General features: G+C 41.9%; 1 protein-coding gene across 3 annotated transcripts in view; it reads left to right on the top strand.

Moving 5' to 3' along the window:
• The window catches only part of TNRC6B (trinucleotide repeat containing adaptor 6B), a 205,105-nt gene extending 184,758 nt beyond the window's left edge, over nucleotides 1-20,347 (top strand). For all 3 annotated transcript variants that reach the window (XM_080939805.1, XM_080939806.1, XM_080939804.1), the window contains 8 exons: nucleotides 6,683-6,820; nucleotides 10,057-10,233; nucleotides 11,377-11,523; nucleotides 11,772-11,867; nucleotides 14,536-14,760; nucleotides 15,144-15,214; nucleotides 18,195-18,334; nucleotides 19,624-20,347. In XM_080939805.1, the coding sequence (XP_080795931.1) occupies nucleotides 6,683-6,820; nucleotides 10,057-10,233; nucleotides 11,377-11,523; nucleotides 11,772-11,867; nucleotides 14,536-14,760; nucleotides 15,144-15,214; nucleotides 18,195-18,334; nucleotides 19,624-20,011 (1,382 nt within the window). In that variant the 3' untranslated portion in view covers nucleotides 20,012-20,347. The remainder of the gene's footprint in view (nucleotides 1-6,682; nucleotides 6,821-10,056; nucleotides 10,234-11,376; nucleotides 11,524-11,771; nucleotides 11,868-14,535; nucleotides 14,761-15,143; nucleotides 15,215-18,194; nucleotides 18,335-19,623) is intronic.
• Nucleotides 20,348-25,285: the final 4,938 nt, after the last annotated feature.

Raw genomic sequence — 25,285 nt, 5'->3', positions numbered from 1 at the left:
AGAGCTTGGGAAGGTACATTTGTGGTTCTGTAAAGGATGAAGCTTACTGGCAGAAGCTGGTTACTGTGGATGTGGAGGTTCTGACTTTTAGACTTTTGGGTCAGCATGTTAACACAAAAATAGGACATCTTGTCCTTTTGCCTCCCCTGTCTGGTTTTTTTTTGGGGGGGGGGCTTAAAGTTATTGTTAGACCAGCTGGCTTCAAACTCCCACAGATCTGCTTGCCTCTGTCTCCTGGCTGCTGGGATTAAAAGTAGATGCTGCCACTACCTGACTTACTTGAACCTCCCTTGTGAGAAAGTACAAGGGAAAGTCAAAGGTGGCCTTTTCATCTTTCAGTGCATGTTGTTCTCACTACTAGTCCATACTCACCCCAAATGCATGTCACTACTTGGGAAGAAAACTGACTTCCATGGCCAGGGTAGTTTAGCTTGGTGATGGTACTTTCACATGCGTGAGTAAAGAGTGTATCACACATGGCTGCAGTGTAGCTTAGTGGTAGGTTTGGGTTCATCTTCAATAGAAGGCAGAAAGAAGGGCAGCAAGCAAGGTATGTCCATAATCACAGCACCTAAGAAAAGAGACAGAGGGATCGCAGCCAGTTGAAGGCATCCTGATCTACATATCAACTGCCAGACCAGCCAGAGCTTCCTTGATAGACCCCATCTCAAAAAGGAAAAGAAAGGAAAAGGAAAACTAGAGTGCCAGGCCACCCACGGTAGGCATAACAAGCCTGTGATTTCAGCAGTAAAGGAAATAGATGCCGAAGGATCAGGAATTGGAAGTCAGCCTGGAATACATGAGACCTTGCTTCCAAGAATGAGTGAATGAGTGAGTGAATGAATGCATGCAGTTTACTCCAGTGATGGTCATCATAACATCTTCAATATTTGCTGTATGCTAAGAAGTAATATGTGTTGATGATGATCCTATTCATTTTTAATAACATGCACCTTTTCTTATTTAAACACAGTGTTTTCCATTATTTTGTGTTTGTGGGTGTTTTGCCTGAATGAGTATCTGTACACTATGCCATGTGTTCACAGTGCCTCTGGAAACCGAAAGAACCCAGGTCCTCTGTAAGAGCAGCCAGCGCTCCCACCTGCTGCTTCAAGCCTAAACACAAAAATATTACCACTGTGTCTTATTAAGTAATTCTGTTATTTGTGATTATTTTGTTGATTCCTAATTGTTTATAGATACTAAAGATCAGAGGTCACCAGATAAAAACACATTTTCATTTACTGAAATTTTATGATTTGGATTCTATTCTTATTAATTTTCCTGGGGGTTGATGGGGGCAGAAGCTCCTTAAACTCACTATGTAGACCAGGCTGGCCTCCTACTCACGAGAGCCTCTGCCTTCCAAGTCTGCACCACATCTGATCTATTTCTGCTTCTTAACTAATAAATGTGTTTTATGACAAGCCTTGCTACTTCACATAGAACTTGTCTATAGCTTACTGGCCTTGAACTTGATCCTGCCTCAGTGTCCAGTTGTTGGCATCACTATGCCTGCATGCCCGCCTGTTCTGAGTAATGTACTAAGCCTGCAACAATAAGATTTTACTGAAAACATCTTTAAAACATAATGTAGGGCTTGAGTTTTTGTAAAAATATTAAATATTAATGGTAAAGATGATAAAAATGCTGAGCATGTTGATATATGCCTTTAATGCCACCCTGGTCTGTATAGCAAGCTCCAGGGCAGCCAGGACTACATAAAGAACAAACAAAAAATAAAAACACAAATACTTCAGCTTTTCTAATGTTGAGCATTTTAAATTATATACAGAATATAATAAGAAGAATGATGTTTCTTAGTATGCCTTTATACTGTTTGTCTGGTTTTTGTTGTTTTGGGTTTAGTGGTTGCTGTTTGTTTGTAAGTAGTAGGGCCCCACTAAGTGCCAGTTCTAGAACTTTATATAGACCAGACGGTCCTTGAACTTACAGAGACCTGCCAGCCTGTCTCCCAAATCCGAGGATTAAAAGCATAGGCCGTCACATTGTTTCTAAATAAGCCTCTTTTATTGTGTTTTCTCAAAATGTCTCAAATGACAAGCCAGCTAGAGTGACAAGCACCCTCCTGTCATCCCAGGAGACAGAAGCAGGAGGATCAGGAGCTATCCTTTTTCAAAAACAAAAATAGGGCTGCTGAGATGGCTCAGCAGGTAAAGGCACTTGCCAACCCTAATGCCCTGCGTGTGACCACTGTGTGACACAGATGGCACAAGGAGACAGTCGACTCTTGCTACAGGTCCTCTGACCGTGTGCATGCCAAGGCGTGCAGGTACCGTGCACATCCTGAACGATGAATACAGGAATGATGGCTGTTTAACTAATCCTCACTGCTTTTTCTGAAATAGTTCCTAATTCCCTGCTTTTACCAAAATTAAAAATATACCTAGTTGAATTTTCGGGTGATGATGACCCATCTATAGTTTGTGTTTCAGTATTGGGCCAGAGGGAGAGGCCTGTACCTGGGAGGGATAAATGATGTTCTGACAAGACTCTATTACCATCTACTTAAAGGATTATTAAAAATGGGAGTACAGTGATATGTCCAGGGAAACAAAGCCTAGAAAAGCATTTCCAGTGGACATGGTAGATTATGCCTGTAGTCCCAGCAGTAGCACTCAAAGCCAGCCTGGTCAGCCATGTTCACATGCCAAGACCCTGTCTCAAAACAGCACCATCCCCACCCCCCCAAAAAATGGTTTCTAAGTAAAAATCCCTTCTTATATTTAAAATTTATCTAATTTTATTTAAATGTTTATTTAATGTATTGTTAATGTTAAACTATTTGTAATATTTATATAGTAAGCTCATTGAAGAGTAAAGCTGTGTATAATGGAAATTAGGAAGATAAAAGTATGACCAAGAAGATGACAAAGTGACTAGAAGTGCTGCTGCCATGCCTGGCAGGACAGAACAGACTCAGTCCATTGTATCTCTCCCTCTCTCTCCTCCTCCCTCCCCTCCCTTTCTTTTTCTCTCACACACACTTTCTCAGTTTAACTAAATGTATAAATCTATAATTTTCAAATTTTTAATGAAAGCAGAGAAATTTTGTGTCCATAGTAAGATAATTTTATAAAATACCAGGTGTGGCACAGTTGTGTTAGGGTTCGCCTTGTGGGCGACAGCTTCTCTTGTTATGAAATAGTGATTTCTTTTATGTATTCATCTTCAGTGTTGGTGGCTTTCTTTACCCAAGATCTCACACTTGCAGACAGAAACTCTCACTTCCCAGTCTACAGTGAACTGAATGGAGAAGCTAAGAACAGGAATGAAGACACCATTAGCTTAAGGAGAAGTTAATTTGGGAGAGTATCATCAGGGTAAATGAACCTGGCCAGACGGTAGTGGTGAAGTGCTGTGGGCAGAGGCAGGAGGGGATGATTCTGGCAGGAACAGGTGAGGTAGGTAAAGGCTGGTATTTGCAAGGATGACAAGAAGTAAAAGGCACATTACAGCAAAATGAGCTCTAGGCAAGAAATGGACCAGGTCTTATCTCCATCATACTGTGGGCTCTAATACAGAGACAGGCATGAATTAGACTATTTTTAAGTATTCATTAAGTTGAACTCAGTGGCTTATTTGACTGGGGTTAAGACTGTATATGAGTTGAACTGAGGAAGTTTGGTCCTAGTGAGTTCCCCTGAGTGCAGCAATAAGGGCATGGTCCACACCCCCATTCCATACCGCTTACTACGGGACAGCAAGAGGAGTCCTTACCACTGAGTTCTGTGCCTTAGCACGCCAAGCAAGCACAGTGCTGTGGACTACACGCAGTCCCCAACATGTCTGTTCTCACTAAGCTTTCCTCTTCCAGTCTTGGGTTAAAAGATGGACCTTCCCAGGGCTCGTATCTCCTGTTCTTACTCTGACATCATTGTGCTGGGCGCTTGGTCCCCATATCTCCAGTGAGACATATGTCCTCTTTAAGCTTGGTAAGATCTGCTCAGCTCTTCCCTTCTCTAAGATTATAACTCTTCATTTTCTACGCTTGATGAGTCACAGAAAAACTCAACAGCTTTTTGAGTTTTAACTAAAAGTTAAAGAACATTAATTTGCTATATTTGAAAGACATTTTAGAACAACTTCAAAGAAAATGATATTGTGAGGACAGCCTCCTTTTCTTCTTACTGATCCTTGCGTCTTTTGTCATCTTTGCCAAAAGCCATGCTTTCAGAGCAGTTGCTCGCCTTAGTTGCTTTCCTTTCAGAGGCAGAAATGTCATGTGCAAGGAGCAGCATGTTTAGGCCGCAAGGACTCCCAGACCAACCGTCTGCTTTCCAGTGCCCCTGTTCTCCAGTCTCATTTCATGTCCATTGTTGAAGATGAGTTTGGTTGGTTGTTTTCTAACCTTCAGGCTAGAGAGATAGCTCAGAGTGTAGATTGTTCTTACAGAGCACCCTAGCTGGGTCCCAGCGCTCATAACCACCAGCACTTCAGCTTAGTTCTCATACACTTTCTCTGGCCTGTGCAGGCACTTATACCCACACAAAGATAAATGCAATTAAAAATACAAACTTTTTAAAGCTCAATTCTACTTACCACCCTAACCCTCCAACCAAGCAGCTGGACTAGTATTTTCAATTATAAATGTGTGGAGAAGCAGGATTCTCTATAGAAATAAACAACCTTTTAGATGAAGGGAAAGAAACTTATTAGGTCCCCGCTCCCTGGTCTGTGCATGAGTAAAACTAAGCCAGACAGTAGGATAAACCCTCAGGGGAAGGAGACCATTGTGTGGACCTCAGTAGGACTTGGATTAGTAGAGCTTGAGGGAGATCCAGTCTAAGACATCATTTTACATGAGGAGAGCAAGTGGCAGCAGCTGGGTTCTGGCCTGGCTGGAGCCCCAAAACCTGTTGACTGAGGCCAAGTGGTGACTAGTGTTTGGCCCTTTATCTTCTGGCTGTGATGGAAGCCTCCTGTGGCCATATAGACCTATTTTGTTGGTTGGCTTTAATCTGCAACTTACCTGTTTTGAGAATTCGTTTGGAAACTGCACTATAACCCTGTGGAGGACAGGTGTCTGAGAAGACTGCTGGGAACTCTCTTGATTTGTACATGACATTCAGTTTTCTGTAGTGGGAGAGCCTGACACTTGGAGCCTCAGGACTCACAGCACTGTGAGTTCAGAATATCTCTTTTTAAAAAAAAGTTTCTTGTAGCTTTGAGGTTGTTCAGGGCAGGGCTGTCAGCTCCCTCTCCCTCTCTCTCTGCATACAGAGAAACACTGGAGTATCAGTGTGCTTCTTGCCCTTTTCTAGGCACAGCTGAATGTAGTCAGACCTTGTACTGGTTCCTAAACCATAGATGGTGTCTTGGTTAGGGTTTTATTGCTGTGAACAGACACTAGTCATTAATTTCTTAGCTCTAGCTAATCAGCATCAATTGTCCCAGAGTCTCCTTCTCCTCTTAAATATAAGAACAGCCACATGGCTGAAGCTGCCAAGTTCTGCTACTTGCAGGAGCTGGAACATGCCCCCTTGTTCTAGTTCATTATCACCATATTTCTCTTTTCTAACTCCTTCACTACTTAAACTTGGCTGTCCTGGATCTTTCTCGGTAGATTGACCTAGAATTTAGAAATCTGTATGCCAGTCTCCGGGGATTAAAGGTGTGTACCACCACATCTGGATTTAAGCTTTCTTCACCTAGAACTTGCTCTATTCTAGTCTGGCCTCAAACTCAGAGATCTGCTTATTTTGCCTTCTGGGATTAAAGGTTTGTACTAAATTTCCTGGAGCTATAATTTAGCTGGGTGGGGTCTTGCCCCAAGGTCCTTACTTAATTCAATTTAAAATTCTTGAATGCAGGATTTAGCTCCATTTCACTTTTCGGTGTCCCTTTAATACTCGAACCATATATTTTGTATCTTTCCTTTCTCAGCTTGCTCCTTTTCATTAAAATGTTCTTCATAAGGGTGAGCTTTGGTAACCACACAACAGAATTTACACCATGCTGTTTTGAGACTTCCTTTTTCAAAGCAATTAATCTAAATCTCTTCATCTTAAACATAGGCAGACTCTTTGGACAAGGGCAAAAAGCAACCATGTTCTTCACCAAAATACTACAAAAATAGTCTGTTGGCCACATACTGAAATTCTCGCTGAAACTGCTTGATCCAAGTCAGCACATTTCAAATCACTCTCAGTAATAGTCTTCTATATTCTTACTAGGATAGTCCACTAAGCTCCATTTAAAGCCTTCCACAGCTTTCCAAATCCAAAGTCCCAAAATCCACATTCTTCTAAACAAAAGCATGGTCAGGCCTATCACAGCAATACCCCAGTCCCTGGTACCAACTTCTGTCTTAGGGTTTTATTGCTGTGAACAGACACCATGACCAAGGTAAGTCTTATAAATAAAAACATTTCATTGAGGCTGGCTTACAGGTTCAGAGGTTCAGTCCAGTATCAAGGCAGGAGCATGGCAGCATCCAGGTAGGCATGGTGCAGGAGGAGCTGAGAGTTCTACATCTTCATCCAAAGGAAGCCAGGAACAGACTGAGCATCCTCAGGCAGCTAGGAGGAGTGTCTCCAAGCCCATTGGATCAAGTGGCTGTTTCTGTATAGAGACCATGTCAAAAGGCATTCGTGGGTTCTTCCTGGGGTATTTAGTTTCTTATGTAAGAAAAGTTATATATGTTGTGATCTTTTTGCAGGCTTCAGCTCTGGTGGAATAGACTATGGTATGGTTGGTGGCAAGGAGGCTGGGACTGAGTCTCGCTTCAAACAGTGGACCTCCATGATGGAAGGGCTGCCATCTGTGGCCACACAAGAAGCCACCATGCACAAAAACGGTGAGAGAGCAGCCTCATGTTAGTAGCAAAATCTTTTGATCCCTACTCAGGCCTTGACCAAGTATCCTGCATGTTTTGTTGGCTTTTATATGTGTGTTTGTGTTTCCTTTTTAAGACTAGGTCTTTCTCTGTATTCTAGGCTGGCCTGGAACTCCCAGAAATCTGCTACCTTGGCCTCCACAGTGCAGACATTAAAGGCATGTCCACCACACTTTTAAGGCAATATTTCAGGCAGGCTTAGTGTGTAATCCCACCACTCAGGAGGCAGAGGCAGGTGGATTTCTTTGAGTTCAAGTCAAGCAAATTCCAGACTAACATAAAGAGACCCTGTCTCCTCCAAAAAAGTTATTTAGTAAAAGAATAATTGCAGTGTCTTATAGCTCATGCTGCCTTGAACTCAGAAAGTTCTGTTGCCTTCGTCTCCTGTGTCCTAGGATTAACAGTATATACACCATGCCTTCTTTTATGATTTTTTTTAACTCTTATGTGTATGCATATTTTGTTTGTATATATGTCTGTGCACCACATGCATGCAGTACCCTCAGAGGCCAAGAGAGGGTGTTGGATTGCTGGGAACTGCAGTTAAGCACCATGTGGGTGCTGGGACTCAAACCTATGTCCTATAGAAAAGCAGCCAGTGCTCTTTAGTGAGCCATCTCTCTAGCCCTCCCTTTTGTGGTTTTGCTTTTTAAGCACAAATCTTTAGCTTTTGGTAATGAGTCTCAATATTTTCCCTAAGTTTTATGATCAGCTATCAGAGGAGGGTTTGGCTTACAATTCATATTTCAAGGCATTTAAAGGGTTCTAATTAAGGATGGCATAATATCCCTCTTACCATGGGGTTGAGATAATAGTTATGAACTTGGTGTACCCATAAGATTAAAACCCTATTTAAGTGTCTTAAGGGAATCCTCTTGCTGAGGGGTTGGTTGGTTGGTTGGTTGGTTGGTTGGTTGGTTTGGTTTGGTTTGGTTTGGTTTGGTTTTGGTTTTCTAAGACAGGGTCTTGTATGAAATTGTGGTTCATGTTAATCTCAAATTCTTGGCTTTGTGCTTTTGCAGAGCTCAGAAATGAGTATCAAATTTTTAAAAACTCCTGCCCTGACATGGGTATTTATTGTGCATGCAAGTTTAAAACCAGAATAGGCTATACATAGTACAAGGTTATATTGGGAGATATAGTAAAACCCTGTCTCAGAAAAAGAAGGTCTCCCTAAGCCTCAAAAGATGTCTAGTAGATGAGAATTCATAAGGTTTGAACTTTATCCAGAGCCTCTTGTTCTTTGTAAATTAGTGTCCCTCCAGACAGCATCTGAGTCATATTGTAAGTGTGGATTAGCCTTGTCTGTCCATAATTTCCTTTAAGAGCTTCTCCATTTCCCTAGAAAACAGATAAGTCTAGACCTTCTTTCAGCCTTCAATGCAATGTTTATTTCATTTGTCAATATTTTACTTGGGTTCAGAGTTGTCTCCATGAGACTCAATACAGATAAGTGACTGGTGTTCCTGCAGCAGAGCCCCAGCAGGCTTAACCCAGCCAGCTCATTCATTCTGCAGCCTTTCAGGTTTTGGTTATAAGCCCTCTTTAATAAGCCCATTATAAAACCTTTTTAATAACCCCATGCAGAGACTGGGGAAGAAACCACCCAGAGCTCTCTGCCTGTCCTGCGAAGCATGATCAAAATCAAGAATAATTTGCTGAAATTATAAAGTCTGTTTTATGGACTGAGTAACCCTAGTCCTGTGACATCTATAGCTCTGGGCACTTTTATGGCTCCTTCAGGCTAGTGGTTTGCCAGGTCTGGATAATAAATATAAAAAGGCATGCTAGAAGACACCTCAGAGATACAGTGTCCTTGCTCCTCATCAGAAAATACAGATTATGTTTTCCCCATTTCCTTAGCAGTCCCCAAGATAATTAAACATTTCATTGTGCACTACCTCACTGTGCTATACCTCAGGGTGTGAGCCACACTGTCCTCAGAAAAGCAAGTGTCCTCTTAGCAGAAGATGGAGACGCTGTAATAATATTCCTTTAGTCTAAACCAAACAGATTGCTTATTCATTATTTATGTAAGCATTTTAATTTATTATCCTGCCAATCACTATATGTACTCATGATTCACCACCCTGAGACTATGCCAAATGAGTGACAGACAGACTGTATGAACTTTATTTTGGAAATAAGAAAAATCATCTTCCGTAGGTTCTTGAATTTTTAAAGTAAAAATTATGGCTATTGTTTTTAACTTAATGAATTTTAAGCTTTCAACTTTTCCTGCATGAAAATGCTTAAAGGGAAAAAATGCTTGAAGGAGGGATGCCCCTAGGAATACTGCGACAAAGGACTTTCTGTTCTCTGTGTGTGAGGCCCTGTGCTCAGAAATGCAGAGTTCATTGCTGGCAAAGGCCTTGGGCAGGAATTCCACCTCATTGCCTTGGAATTTAAAGCAATTGCAGATGGCTTTTTCTCCAGTGGACTCTGCACACTGCCAATTCCAGATAACCCAAGCTCAACCAGCCTTTAAGAGCTGGGGTGGGAGGCATCAATAGATCACTTAAAACTGTCCAAGACACTAAATTTGTTGTTGTTTTTTTTTTCATTCCTCACTTTTGAGTGATTAGCAGAGGAACCACAGATGCTATGCTTCATACTTTTGTCTATGTTTCACTGACTTTATCAGACCATAGGATTTCAGATGGAAAGGGCTGTTCTACAATGAGGACACTCATGTGAGCATAGGTGAGAAATGGAGAAGCTCAGAGAGATGAGCTGAGACATTAACGGTTGCCCAGAGTTCTTTATTCCTGTGTGTGAGAGTTGTTTGGTCTGCTTGTATGTCTGTGCACATGTGCATGCGTATTCCCCACACAGGTCATAAGAGGGCATCAGACCCCCTGGAGCTGGAGTTACAGACAGTTGTGAGGTGCCATATAGGTGCTGGGAATCAAACGTGGACCCTCTGAGAACAGCCACTGTTCTTAACTTCTGAGCTGGGGGCTGGAGAGAGAGCTCAGTGGTTAAGACCACTGACTGTTCTTCCAAAGGTCCTAAGTTCAATTCCCAGCAACCACATGGTGGCTCACACCCATCTGTAAAGGAATCTGTTGCCCTCTTCTGGTGTGTCTAAAGACGGTGACAAAGTACTCATACATAAAAATAAATCTTTAACTTCTGAGCCATCTCTCCAGCCCTCTGGAGCTCTTTCTTAGTCAATTATTTTTTTCTTTTCTCAGGCGCTATAGTGGCCCCTGGTAAGAACCGAGGAGGATCACCATACAACCAGTTTGATATTATCCCAGGTGACACACTGGGTGGCCATACGGGTCCTGCTGGTGATAGCTGGTTACCTGCCAAATCTCCACCGACTAATAAAATCGGAAGTAAATCCAGCAATGCCAGCTGGCCTCCAGGTATTGTTTATAAAATGCTTTTTCTAGAATATCTGTTCTCTTATGTTCAGATTCTGAACACATTGTTTATGCAGCTCACTTTACTGAGGAAGCCCATGCTTTCTTTTCTGCATTTAGTAGTTATTGCCTAATAAAGGTAAGACATGAGCCCTGAAAGTGTGTACCATGAGAAAAGTTCTTGAAGAAATGGGGAGTTAAGGAGAAAAGAGGTGACCTTGTAGCTGGACTTGACATTTGTCCTATGGGTAGAATGCCTTGGAACATGAGCTCTTTTAAATTGATTGGTACGTTCATTAGTCAAATGCATCGTTTATCTGCCCTCCCAGGTACACAGTGATGAGTTCGGTTAGATTGATCTCTCTTTCTCCCTTCCTTGCTCCATCCTTCCTCCATCTCCTCCTTCTCTCTCTGTACTGTTTTTATTATAGGAAATTTAATAAAATAAAAGTCCATAATTATTTTTCTTATTATATATAGGTATAAGCTACATTTTATTAGAGTGAAATGAAATAATGCTCTTGTTCATTTAATACAATCATACATATAATACAGTCTTCTCAACACAATTAGAGGAATATCAGTTTGTTAATGTTACCACTTCACTTTAAATACAGCTTCAACAGATCAATAAACACATGATAAGCCTTCATATATAGTCTGTGTTTTCTCACAAGCAGTTAATTTATTCCCAACTATCTCCAGACAGTCTGAGAAGTATCAGTCACTTATATTTCATTTTATTATGTGATTTTAGTAAATACATAAGAAAATTGGGAAAGGTCACTGGTCTCAAACCCAGATTTTATCCCAGTATTTGGCCTTCCTTCTTTAGGTAGCAACTCCTACTTTCCCTTACAGCCTGGCTTTCTCTAATAGTTGGAAAATCGTATATGGAGCCATGTATAATCTAGTGTACAACCAGACAGGTGAATGGATAGATAAGACACTAGTAGACATGCTACTGACGAGAGCATTTGTTCAGGATACATTTTTTTTTTAATTTCATGATGAAAATCTAAAGCATAGAAGGTTTCATTTTACAGGACCATGTTTTCTCTACTGAACATAGAATTCTAAAATAGAAAATGTCTGAGTTAGATGTTTTTAACATTCTCCTATCCCTGTCATTTCTTCTTGTCTCAGAATTCCAACCAGGAGTGCCATGGAAAGGTATCCAAAATATTGACCCTGAATCTGACCCCTACGTCACCCCAGGAAGTGTGCTGGGGGGTACAACCACATCTCCCATTGTAGATACTGACCACCAACTGCTGCGGGATACCACCACAGGTAAGTGAGTGCGGCAGGCCTGTGTGTAAATACTACCCAGTGTTTTTATAGCTCTTCCCTGTGGCTTTGTTTTTATTTGTAGTACCTGATAATTTGACCAGAAAATAGAAGTATATTGCTTTTTATATCTGTATAGTTTGATTACATTTTGTTTTTCCTTCTATTTGAGTTTAAATAAAAATACTCAGAATTTCCCTGGTTATATATTTGTCTCTAATATTTTCTTTTTGTTCCTCATTTGTTACAAGGGTCTAATTCTTCCCTCAACACCTCGCTGCCTTCACCTGGTGCCTGGCCCTACAGTGCCTCTGACAACTCCTTTACCAACGTTCATAGCACTTCAGGTACTCAGTGGCTTTGCCCCTCTTGCTTAGCTTAGTTAAGGTTCTTAGAGAACCTTAGTGAGGTTCCTCTGGTCACTAGTGAACAATGTGGAAAGCAACCGAGGAAGATTCTGATGTTGACTGCTGGCCTCCAAAAGTATACCATGTCCACACACAATAAGACTTTTGTGTGTGTTTGTTTGTATTTTGTCTGGATCTTCCTATGTAACTCTGGGTAGCCTGGAACTCACTACGAGGACCACACTTGCCTTAGACTTAGAGAAATTCTCCTGGTTCTGCCTCCTGAGTGCTGAGATTACATAAAACAAATCCTTAGCTCCCAGCCAATCCTACTGAGCTAGTGATCTGCAGTTTCTTTTCTGGCTGTTTTCACATCAGTAGTGCAACAATAATAATGCATACCTACTAAGTTATCCTACAGGTCAGGCATCATAGTAAACCTTAGCATAAACTCCTACTGTGTAAATGGGTTACCCTCATTAAGTAGATAAACTCACATTCAAAAATCTGGGCTGGAGTTAATTCAGTAGTTAGGAGCACTGACTGTTCTTCCAGAGGTCCTGAGGTCAATTCCCAGCAACCACATGGTGGCTCACAACCATCACAACCATCTGTAATGGGATCCTATACCCTCTTCTGGTGTGTCTGAGTATACAGCAGTATACTTGTACAAATAAAATAAATCTTTTTTTTTTTTAAAGTCTGGATGCTGAGACAGACTGATTGTGAGTTATATATATAACTCAGGCCAGCCTCCAAGAATTTGGTCTTTGTCTTAGTTGGGGTTTTACTGCTATGAACAGACTCCATGACTATGACAAATCTTATAAAGAACATTTAGTTGGGGCTGGCTTACAGGTTCAGAGGTTCAGTCCATTATCATCAAGGCAAGAGGATAGCAGCATCCAAGCAGGCATGGTGTACTCAGAGCTGAAGTTGTACATTTTCATCTGAAGACGGCTAGTGGAAAACTGACCTCCAGGCAGCTAGGGTGAGGGAGGGTCTTTTTTTTTTAAGCTTAAGTTAGCAACTCAAGCAATTTGTGTGTGTGTTTTGTTGGTTGGTCAGTTGTTTTCTGTTTTGTTTTGTTTTCTGTTTTTAGATTTATTTATTTATTATGTATAAGTACACTGTAGCTGTCTTCAGACACACTAGAGGAAGGCATCAGATCCCATTACTGATTGTAAGCCGCTGTATGGTTGCTGGGAATTGAACTCAGGACCTCTGGAAAAGCACTGAGCCATCTCTCCAGCCTTTCAGGGGGAGGGTGGTCTTAAGCCTACGCCCACAGAGACACACCTACTCCATTATAGCCACACCTTCTAATAGTGCCACTCCCTGGGCCAAGCATTTATAAACCCATCATAGTGTTTTTTTCTCCACATTTTCCTCTCTCCCTGACTCCCTGGACCCCATGCCCTGTCTTGCAGGAAATGTATTTGATAGTCATATTTTTCATTTCCACTCCTCTTGGTCCATTTTTACCTTGGGTTTCATTTTGTTTTTGAAGACAGGGTTTCCTCTATGTAGCGATGGCCATCCTAGAATTGACTCTGTAGACCAAGCTGGCCTCTAACTCAGAGATCCATCTGACTCTGCTGGAATTGAAGGTGGTCCACCTCCATCAGGCAATTTATCTCCCCCCCTTTTTTGTTTGTTTGTTTTTGTTTTTGCTCATTCTCATGGAAACTCTGTTGCAACTTGCTTAACCACAGTGTACCTATGGCTTTTTATCTCTCTACCCCCATAAAAACTCTAAAGGGTTGTACTCTCACAAGGAGCATATATTGAGCCTAGATTTTCTTTTTCCTTCTTTCCTGAGCCTATCCCTTGATGTGCATATTTGCTGTTGCCAAGGTTACCAGTTCTTTCTCCCATCTGAACCAGAGGCTCCACCACCTATAGTGGTGTCCAATGACTTAAGCTTAGTAAGCAATAATGATCATTTGATGTTTTTTAAGTGAGTGAGTGTCTGCATGTATGTGTACTACATATGTGCTTAGTACCCATGGATGTCAAAAGAGGACAATGGTTGTAAGCTACTATGTAGGTGATAGAAATTGAACCCAGATCCTTTGCAAGAGCAAACCAAACCAAGCCATTGCTCCCAGCCTTACTGGTTATATTTAAAATCGATGTTGGTGTCTAAAGTGTCAAGACACATGCAATACATAGTGTTCTAGTGGTTTAGTGTGTGTGTGTGTGTGTGTGTGTGTGTGTGTGTGCGCGCGCGCATGGGGCGGGGGTGTCAGCATTTATAGACTACTCTAGTTCTGTGTGTGTTAACACTCTAACCCTGTCTTTTAGCTTGGCCTCTTTTGGAATACTTTCCATAAATTTGTCTTCTCTTTCAAGTTGTGTTTACCCCAAAAAAATAAGTAGATTAATTAGTTATCTTACTGAATCTTCAATTCATACAATTTATCAGTTTAGTCATTGTAAAATTTCACTTCCAACATGCTCAGAGAATAATTATTTTCATACCACTGTTCTTAAAATATATATTTCCTGTTACTTTAAAATTTTTTTTGAATCAAAGTACATGGAATCCAGGGTTGCCTTAGGCTTAGCACTGTGGATTTATTAATATAAATATACATGTGTCTATATACAGACAAAATGTGTGTCTATCTAGCCTGACTGCTTCCCAACTTTCCTCTTCTCACAGCAAAGTTCCCTGATTACAAATCCACGTGGTCCCCAGATCCCATAGGACACAACCCCACTCATCTCTCCAACAAAATGTGGAAAAACCACATCTCCTCCAGGAACACTACACCGCTGCCCCGCCCACCTCCTGGCCTGACCAACCCCAAACCGGCATCTCCTTGGAGCAGCACAGCGCCCCGATCAGTCAGGGGGTGGGGGACGCAGGACTCCCGGATTGCCTCGGGTAAGCATGATCTGGCGTGCAGGAACAGCTGTTTAGCACCATGGGGAGGACATGGCCAGGGCTCAACATGGGGTGTGTGGTTGTCTGGTAGAGAAAAATCGTCTTTTGACTGAAAAGTTGCAGTCAGTACAGATGAAGGGACCCAGGACCCCTCTAGGGCGCATGAAGTAAAAAGGAGCAAGTATAGAGGAAGGACACTGGGAGGGGGAATATTGTCCCACAGATATGCAAATGAATTCACTGGGGTCTGGGATGGTTTTAAAAAAAAGAAGAGGCATATGGTCTTCATGAAAAGGCCCCCCTGTGTCCCTGAGAGTCTTGGTGGTTTGGGTGTGTGTTCATTTTCTTTTCTCTCTCCCTTATCCTTCCCCTATTGTCTACAGCCTCTACCTGGAGTGATGGTGGCTCTGTTCGTCCTAGTTACTGGCTGGTTCTTCACAATCTCACTCCACAGGTAACCTTGCTTTCTTGTGGTTTTCTAGATAGGGTTTGATTTTATTTAAAGACAGAGAGAGCTGTGCATATTGGCACATACCTTTATTCTCCAGCACTTGAGAGGCAAAGGCAAGTAGATGTCTCTGAGTTCAATGCCAGCCTGTTAGCAAGTTCTTAGGGTACATGGGACTCTTGTCTAAAATAAAAGGGAAGAGACAGAATGGATGATGTTGGCAAACATGAAACTTTTTTTTTTTTTTTTTTTTTTTTTTTTTTTTGTCCATTTGTTTTGGCTCCACACCCACACACTCCAGTAGTTTCTATGTGGAGCCTTGGCTGTCCTAGAACTCACTCTGTAGACCAGGCTGGCCTTAAACTCACAGAGAGCTGCCTGACTCTCAAATGCTGGGATTGAAGGCATATGTCACCACTGCCCCTCTATGAAAGCTCATTTCTGGGACTAGAGAGCTGCTGGTTCAGCAGTTATAGAAACTTTCTGCTTATGCATAGCACCCAAGTTTAGTTCCCAGTACCCACATCAGATGTCTGTTATAGGAGATATGATGCAGTCTTATAGCCTATGAAGGAAGCTCATTTATTTCATGGCCACTAGGCCTGACCCTCACCCTCACAGTGCCAGAGATGAGAAGATTCTACAAAGCAGTGAGAGTGAGGTCAAGTGACCTGCTAATGAGGCAGTGTGTTGTGTAGCTATGCCCATTGGAACCTGGAACCAAATAGGATGATGTGTTTCAACCACATAGAAAGAGATCTTCCCAACAGGGGCTTGAAAGATTGCTCAGTTGGTACCATGGCAGTGTGAGGATCTCAGTTCCTGTAACATACTAGTGTCTGCTGGGACTGTCTGTGGGCAAATACAGTTTGCTATACACTTATCTGCCCTGTAAATCTATTTGTGGCAAGTAATTCACAAGGCACCTCCTATTTCTAGGCACATTTGAAGAAGACATTCTATACCACAATGTCTGATGAACTCAGAAGTCACAGTTTAAGGCCAGGCATGTTGTTTCATGCTACATGGGAGGCAGAGATAGGCAGGGCTACATAGTCTCTCAAAATAAATAAAAGTCCCAGTTTATTTCCTTAGCTAATAGTTGATTAAACTATAAAGAATTGTGTGGGGGCAGGAGTGATTCTAATACTAGGGATCAAACCTTGGACCTCCCACACAGTAAGCAAATACTCTGTGTATGTCTGACCACGGCCCCAATATGAAAAATCAAACATAATAATGTCCAAAACTATGTTTGCCTTATTAAGAGTTGTCACACTATGGATAGGATGACAATAAGAGGTACTCATTTTTGAGAAGTGTCTGGGCATGCTAGCTAACCATTCATTTGTAACCACCATAAAATAGTGTGTATACATGACATACATAATAAAAAGTGTGATCCTAGCTCTGTTTGTATCAGATACAATACAGAAATAATTGATTTCTTTAAACATTAGAGCTGCTAGGACTGGAGAGATGGCTCAGCAGTTAAGACAAGTCTGCTTTTCCAGAGGTCCTAAGTTCAGTCCCCAGCAACTACATGGTGACTTATAACCATATATAGTATGATCTGATGCCCTCTTTTGGCATGTAGATGTACATGCAGATAGAGCGCTCATATACATAAAATAAATGAATATTTAGAAAAAATGTTGGGCTGGAGAGATGGCTCAGTGGTTAAGAGCACTGACTGCTCTTCTAGAGGTCCTGAGTTCAAATCCCAGGAACCACATGGTGGCTCACAACCATCTGTAATGAGATCTGATGCCCTCTTCTGGTGTGTCTGAAGACAGCTACAGTGTATTCATATACATAAAATAAATAAATCTTTAAAAAAAAGAAAGAAAGAAAGAAAAAAGAAAATGTTAGAGCTGCCTTGTAAGTGAACCACTCCTAGTTTAAGTTGTGGGTAGAGCAAAGTGATACATGGGGCAATGGATTTTTCTATCACCAAAAATGTTTTTGAAGGACATCTGTCTCCTGAAAAGTCATTTGTGCCATATAATGATATATTCACACAGGTGATGTTTTTTACCAACATGCCAGCAGTGTTTTCTTTTTTTTTTTTTTTTTTTTTTTTTCCGGTGAAGAGCTAACAGGAACTGCTCGCTTCTACTCATCAGGCTTCCCACAGGTGCTGAGAATGGAACCCAGGGCCTTGTGCCTCTTAGGCACTTGCTCCACTACTGGCTCTGGGACATTATACAGCTTTCTAAGTCATTCCCAAGCATTGCAGCATGTCTTTTCCAATGAGGGGAACCGAAGTATTGAGATAGAGGCTTAAATAAATATTTACAATCTTGTTTGAAAATTCATCCAGAGTAAAATAGGTTGATTCATATAACTTCTAGATTAGGGACATTACCCATAATTTTCTATAGCCCTTGGTCTAATGGGTTTAGTGAGAAGGAGGTGGAATAGTTCTCTCTATATATTGTCAGAGGATGTGACATTATTGAAGTGAGTAGGTTTTGGACTAGGCCAGTTTTAACTATCAGGTGTTCAGGGTGCTCTTCTTGTCTGTCTCTGTGAAAGTATTAATTGGGGAGGCAGAAGAAAGAAAATGTTAGTAATGATGTTGACAGCTTTGCATGGTAATTCTAATTCTCATTTTCTGCCCTTTTTGAGCTCTACAAATAAGCACATACTTGTTCATCTCTTTAAATTTTGCTTTTTTTAAGATTTATTTATTTATTATATTTAAGTACATTGTAACTGTCTTCAGACACACCAGAAGAGGGCATCAGATCTCATTATACATGGGTGTGGTAGTTACATAGTAAACTATATTAACATTAAATTGTTCTCTCTCTCTCTCACCCTATATTGGATCTTAGGTTTTTATTTGTAGCTATTTTTATACAGAAACATCTTATTTGTAAAATAGGAATAATGGATCTCAGTCTTGTTCTTTAACTGTCTTAGAATTTACCTTTCCCATACCTCATTTACATCCTAGCTTACATGTGTTGTTCCCTCTTAGATTGATGGGTCAACCTTGAGAACGATCTGCATGCAGCATGGCCCACTGCTGACATTCCATCTGAATCTAACCCAGGGCACTGCCCTGATCCGATACAGCACCAAACAAGAGGCAGCCAAGGCCCAGACTGCACTGCACATGTAAGTGTTGCCTCAGCATCTAGATAGATGCACATGATACACAGGGAGTATTCTGGTCCTGCTTAATTAAACAATGACATAAGCATGCTCAGAAGAGCCTCATCTCAGTCAAATGTATATTTGCAAATACTGTGATGTGGGTCTTTTCTACCTAACTTTGTTATGCAAAACATTCTAAATGATCTTATTTTTCATGTTAGAATCTAGCCATTTACTATTGCAGATGTAAATAAGAAATGGTTGGTTGGTTGGTTGGTTGGTTGGTTGGTTGGTTGGTTGGTTGGTTGGAGACAGTATCTCTACATAACCCTGACTGTCCTAGACTTCACTATAGAAACCAGACTGGCTTTGAACTCACAGAGATCCACCTGTGAGTTCCACTACACCCAGCCCAAAGAAGAAATCAATATAGTTGTGGACAGCAAGGTTTTTGCATGAAGTGAACAGAGTGGACCAGCCTCTGACCATTTTCTTTCCCACCCACTGACAAACTGATGGACAGGAAGGTGTTCACTCCCTTTGGCCACAGATGCCATGACAAAGGTCCCCAGAGAGCACATTCAAGTGAGAGCAGGCCCCAGCAGCAAGTCTGCACACTCAGATGGAGTGGAGTCTAAGTGTTGGCAGTGGCTTAGGAATGGGATTCTTTGCCTCACATGGAGTTAAGGAAGGGAGAGAGGGAGGGAAGTGAAGAAAGAAAGCTGACATTTTCTTCTTGCTTTTGTAAAAGTTCAAATTTTTAAAAAATAATTTAGAATCGCAGCAAAATTCAGAAGATGAGACAGCAACTTCCTGTAATACTCCTGACCACTCCCTCAGTGATACCTCAACCCATTGTCATCACTCACTAGAGGGTCATTTGTCACAGTTAATGAACATATATTAGCACCTAGTCCACCAGAGTTTAATTTACACTGGGATTCAGTTTACTTTCTGGTTCACTGTTGGTGGTGGGTATGAATAAATAAATGCTGATCTATCCACCAACACACCATTGCTAGATCATTCAGAGTCATACCCTTTCCCTAAACGTCCTCTGTGCTCTATATTCTCTCTGTGTCTCTGTCTCACACACCCACCCACCCACACACACACACACACACATGCAGGCTACAGACATAGCTCAGTTGTTCTTGCTTAGCATGCATAAATCCCTAGGTTCAGTGTCCAGTAGTGCATAACCAAGCATGATAGCGCACACCTGCAGTCAAGCACACAGACAGCACAGTAGCAGAGGGCTGACAGCAGTGACCCCTCAGGTCACATGGCTCTCTTCCTCCTTTCCCCAGGTGTGTGTTGGGAAACACTACCATCCTGGCCGAGTTTGCCACTGAGGATGAAGTCAGCCGCTTTCTGGCTCAAGCTCAGCCCCCTACACCTGCAGCAACCCCAAGTGCACCTACCACAGGGTGGCAGTCACTGGAGACCAGCCAGAACCAAGCAGACCCCGTTGGACCTGCGCTGAACCTTTTCGGTGGGTCCACCGGGCTCGGGCAGTGGAGCAGCAGCACTGGTGGCAGCAGTGGGGCTGATCTTGCCGGCACTTCCTTGTGGGGTCCCCCAAACTATTCTTCTAGCTTGTGGGGAGTCCCGACGGTGGAAGATCCCCATAGGATGGGCAGCCCTGCTCCTTTACTACCTGGTGACCTTCTGGGAGGAGGGTCGGATTCAATCTGAACTTAGAACTTTCAACTCTGACCTCGTGACCTTTTTTGGAACAGCAGCAGCACTAACTTGACCTTTTCGTTTTTTTTTTCAACTTGCAATAAATACATTTTTAAAAGGAAAAAAGAAAACGGAGAGAGAAAAAAGGTGGGTCATTGACAGACTGTCTGAGCACATAGTTGCCTCCCTTAAAACTTCAGTTTTTTCGTTTGGAATATGAATCCAAAAAGAGAACATATCACTCTTGAAATACTTGAATCATGAACGCCAACCTAGAAAGACAATGTGAAGCAAGTACACATACCATTTAAATTTAAACACAAAAAAAATTAAAAAAATTAGTTTCTAGTTTTTCACTTTTTTCATGTTATATGGAAGTTGTTGCTAAGAAACATATATACTGAAAAAATAGCTTTTTAACTTTGTTTGCACTGGGTGTGTTTCCGTCCTTAGGTCTACCATGTTTGGGTGGGAGGGAAATTCAAAAGAATTGTCGGGGGAGGGGGGAGGGAAGACTTGACGGAGCCTCACTTTAAAAACAAAAACAAAAAAACTTTAAAAAAAAAAAAAAAGGAAAAATTTTGTGATTGGCTGGTTGATAAATACCAGTGTGTTCTGGCACATGTAACTGCCCAGGCATGCTCGTTCTGGTATGTGTGTGCACGTGTGTTCATGTGCATTTGCGTGCATCCTCCTCTCTGTCTCTGTGTGTGTGCCTGCGTCCTGCCCTCCTCGTCCCACCCCACCCTGATTTCTCAGAAGCTGCATTGCTAACAGTTCGCAGGCTGGCTGGCCGGCCATCCGCTTATTATTTTTGAGAACACAGGAACACAGGGAGCCGCTGCAACTCAAGCCACTTCTTCCAGCTGCATCGTGATGAAGGGTGCTTTTCAGTGATGAGAGCAGCAGCCAGAACGTGGGGGTCCCCAGCTTCCTGTTGATCTAGCCACAGAGCAGAGCACTGCCAAGCCCAGCGGGGCGACGGGAGGTGCCTCGGAGAAGCTGCTGCTCACCTCTGGGCTGTGAAAGAAGGGGCTGCTGGGCCGCTGAGCACCAGCTTTAAGTCCTGAGCAGGCCGTTTTGCTACTTCGAATGGGAACAGATGACTCTAATTTTTAAATCGTGTGATGTTTTAAATGCAGAAATACTGTTCCCGCTTTGCTGTGTCATCAGGTATGAGAATTTTTTTAAAGGATTCAGGTAATGCAGATTAAATTATTTCCATTAGTTCTCATGATCATTTGAGGAAAACAGCAGTAAATTATGAGCAGCCTCCTAGAAGCATCGCAGCTCCTCCCTCTCTGCTCCTCTCGCTGAGCATTACCTGTGCCAGGCCATGGCGTGTTACAGCACCAGGCCATCACTGACAGAAACGTTTACTTAACGAATGTTCTTAAACCAGTGTGTACTTCAAGTGTCTCCCTTTGTTTCTCTGTGTTGTTTCCTGTGTATGTGGTTTTGCTTAGGCAGAAATAACTTAGCAAAGACTTAAGTATTGCACCTTGTTTTGGTTTTGACCTCTTTTTTTCTTTCCTTGTGATGTTGGTTTTTTATTTTGGTATTTAAAGACTTTTTTAAAAAAGCATCAATGTAGTAGTTCTCTGGGCCGAACAGGAGGCAATGTTTAATCCACAGTTATCACCAATACGTATGTACTATGTTGGAATCAAAATATATCAAATTTCTTATTGTGAAGAGAGTGAAAGTAAACCTGAAGGGGATCCTTACATACTAAATAGACGGCGGGCGGGCGGGGAAGATGTGTGCGGGTAACATGCTAGCACTTGTGTGGATATCCCAGTCTGCATCGTACTGTCTGTTCAACATGAAGTGCCGACATTCTGTACCAGCAATTACCTGCCCATTCCAACCCCTGATGGGAGCAGACCTCTGCTGTCCTCTGTGACTTGCTGCTATTGAGGACAAGGGAGTTTTTCTTTCTTTAGCATCTTCAGTGAAGGATACAACAATGCCTAATGTATTTAACTTTCAGCTTGTGTCTTTTGTGTAGGTGGGTAGAGGGGTATGGATAGGAAAAAGCAAACAAACAAAAAACCCAAAATTGTGTGTAAGTGGCTTTGTAAGACAGTGAGTGGGAAATGCTATAGTTGTCTTGGCTTACCTTGTTGGATATAAACTTAGCTTCAGAGATTAATGGGTACCATTCCCACTTAGTGTGCTTGCCAATCTGGGTGCCCTTGGCAGGTGGGTGGGCAAATGAGTGTGCAGTTCTGGTTTGTTCCTGCAACACCTTGTTCTCATGGACTCTGGCTTCCTCCTGCTCTTTGGTTTCCATCACCACCATCCCCTCACCTCTGCCCTACAAAATGTCTCCTTCCAGCCCCACTGACTCAGTGTTGGAGCAGAGCTCTGTCGCAGGCGATGACGTCCAAGTGAAGCGCAGCTCATATTCAGACATCTGCAGACTGAAGGCTGAATCTTAGAGTCCCAGACTCCTGGGAGCCTGTAGGGACTGTCCACTGCCGCTCTGGTTCACGGCCCTACCTACCCTCTCCTCTTCCCCTGCTCCTCTTTCCACCTGTTGGGTCCTTGACCTGCACTATGGCTTAGTTGAGTTCCCTACGATACTACGGTGAAAGCCGGGTGCTAGAGCCCCTCTTGTTTACAAGACATAAATGAGGGATTTGAAATATGTAAAAATAAACATGAGAAGCTAAAATGTTCTTCCATCATAAGCTTAAAGGGAAAAAAAACTAAAAACTTAAAAAAAAGACCAAAAAGTGCATATATATATACATATACATATATAAGTATATGTATATATATATACACACACATACATACATACATATAAATATATATTTTAGATGAAGACTAACTCTGGGAGCATTTAACAGTGTTTTTGTTTTTTATTTTTAACATTATTTTCCTGCTTTAAAATTTGCAAGCATTCTCAGGAATTCTAGGGTAGGAAGCCAGTTTTTTGAAGATGGTTTATTTAATCGTATCTTATCCTAGATAGACAGCTGTTTCTTTCCTGTTAGTAAACTTTTACAAGTTCCTGAAACTTCAAAAAGTTTAAAGAATTTTTACTTACAAAAATGTAAAAAGAAAAGTCTCCAAACATTATTATCATACAGGGGATCACACATTTTAAAATACATAGAAATATTTTTTAAAAATTACCAATTTAGCAGCAACAGATAAATTCATTATGTTAACAATTGTGGGAGAAGGCTCAGATGGTCTGAGCATTGTCACCACCTTGCTTGAGATTGCGCATGACTTACCAGGGGAGTGTTTGTTGAACTTAGGATTGCCACCACACTGTTCCTTCTGTCTGAGGCTGGACTGAAGTCTCCCAGTCATGTTTCTGTTCTCCAGTGCAACCCTTCTTCTCCCTGGCTCTCCAGCCCCATCAACAAAAGAAAGGAATAAAGAAAGAAACAATAGCTTAAGCAAAAAGGATTGGCTCCAAACTGTGGTAGTGCCGTTGTTGGATTGCTGAGAATCTCTGTAAAGAGTTAGGAAATAATAGGTTAATAATTTTTTAAACAAATTTTAAATAGAAACATTACTAAAGGAAAATCACCTATGGACTGTTCTGTTCATGAAGAGTGTGTTTCCCCTCTACCTGTTGGAGGAGGAGAAAACAGAAGAGTCTAATAAAGGAACAAGTGGTTTTACTTTTTTTTAGCTCCCAGCTACTGTTTGCTTGTTTTAAATGCTGTTTTGAAGATCCGCTGCTTACTGTCCCCATCCTGAGAGGCAGAGACGTGGAGTGTTCCTTTTGGTTTTGGTGATGTTGAGTTCTGCTTTTGTATTCCCTCCTGGGGCCAGAGGTTATGGCCACAGCTTATTTCAAACTTTAAGCTTCCCAGTGGGAAAGAAAACTCAGCTCCACAGGTAAAGTGAATGGGTGGGTTGTTGCCTGCATTCTCCAAAACCGCTTTAGTGCCTTCGTACATACACCAGACGTCCTAGACAGGGATGAGTGTGTATGTGCATGTGGTCCACCCACTCCACAGTTGTTATGACGCTTGCCTGTAGAGGAAATTGGAGTGGTTCTGGACAGGCCCCAAGGGCAGTGGGCTAAATCAAAATAAAAATTGAGGAAGTTAAATACGTTGTTTTGTCTGGATAATGTGGGATGCCGAGTTCCTTCCTATGTTGTGTGCCCTCCATAGGTGCTGACTTCTCCATGTATAGAAGGGTGACAGTTAACAGTCATGGGGAAAGTCTTTTTGTGCCGGGCCAGTGGAGGAAGGCTCCTACTTCTCAGCTTCTGTTTTCTGTCTTCTCTCTGCCTCTCCCCTTCACCCATTTGTCATCTTGCTAGAAGCTTTTGTTATTGATAGGCTATGACCTAAGAAGAGGATGTGGTGGGGGTGTCTTGAAGGTAGAAAACCCTTCCCTCTCCGTGGTGTTTAGCAAGAACCCTGTCTACCAAGATATTAGGCCATTTCAGTAAACATGAAAAAATTCAGTAAGCATATCTTTCCAGCACATTCTGGCATATATACAGAGGCTTGCTAGTCACCATTATATAGATTTGTTTTATACACATAAGCATGTAAGTGTGAACTTTCTGTTTTATACTAGTTTTGTTTTTTTTTTTAAACTCTAGACTAGTGGTAGGTACACATATATATGTCTCATGAGCATCACAGGCTTGTTTCTGTCCACCCCTCATGAATAGCCAAAAGAAAAGCACAGGTGTGGGAAAGAGTTGTCGTTTATCACTTTGGAGAGCCTCTGCTGTGTGAGACCCAGTGCCGTGGCCCCATTTAAGGGATGAGAAACACTCAGGTCTCTGACACCCTCTTTAAAACAAACAGAAGAGAAAGGACAGTCCCATAGCATCTCCTCCTGGCCCCTAATTCTTGAACTTGTTTTTCATTTCCAGCATCTATAGGAATGAAGTTAGCAGTACAGCAGTGCTGGTCCACAAAACAACTCAAAACCAGACTCTCCCTTCAGTGTTCCTGTAAAGCCTCCCCTGTGCTTTGCTATTCAGTCAGTTACTTTTTATTAAAATGGCTTGTGTTCTAAGAATTTTCCCACTTCTGTTGTGAATGTAGCATTAGGAATTGAATCAAAATTCAGTGGGATGTGGAAGATAATATGTAAGGGGGAGAAAGAAAGGGAAAGGAATTCCTGCTAAGAATTTGGAAGGGCTTTACTACCGTGCCTACCAAAGCTGAACGTTAACTCACTGCAGACTTCACTGTCTGCTTGTAGTTCATTGTGCTAGGGAGGAAACCCGGGGCTTTACCCATGCTAGTGAGCAAGCTCTGAGCCACACAGTTCTCCCAGCCCTGTGAT

Source organism: Micromys minutus (assembly GCF_963924665.1).
Source record: "Micromys minutus genome assembly, chromosome: 27".
Classification (NCBI taxonomy): Eukaryota; Metazoa; Chordata; class Mammalia; order Rodentia; family Muridae; genus Micromys; species Micromys minutus.
The sequence above is the reverse complement of the archived record's forward strand: the minus strand, read 5'-3'. Positions and strand labels throughout refer to the sequence as shown.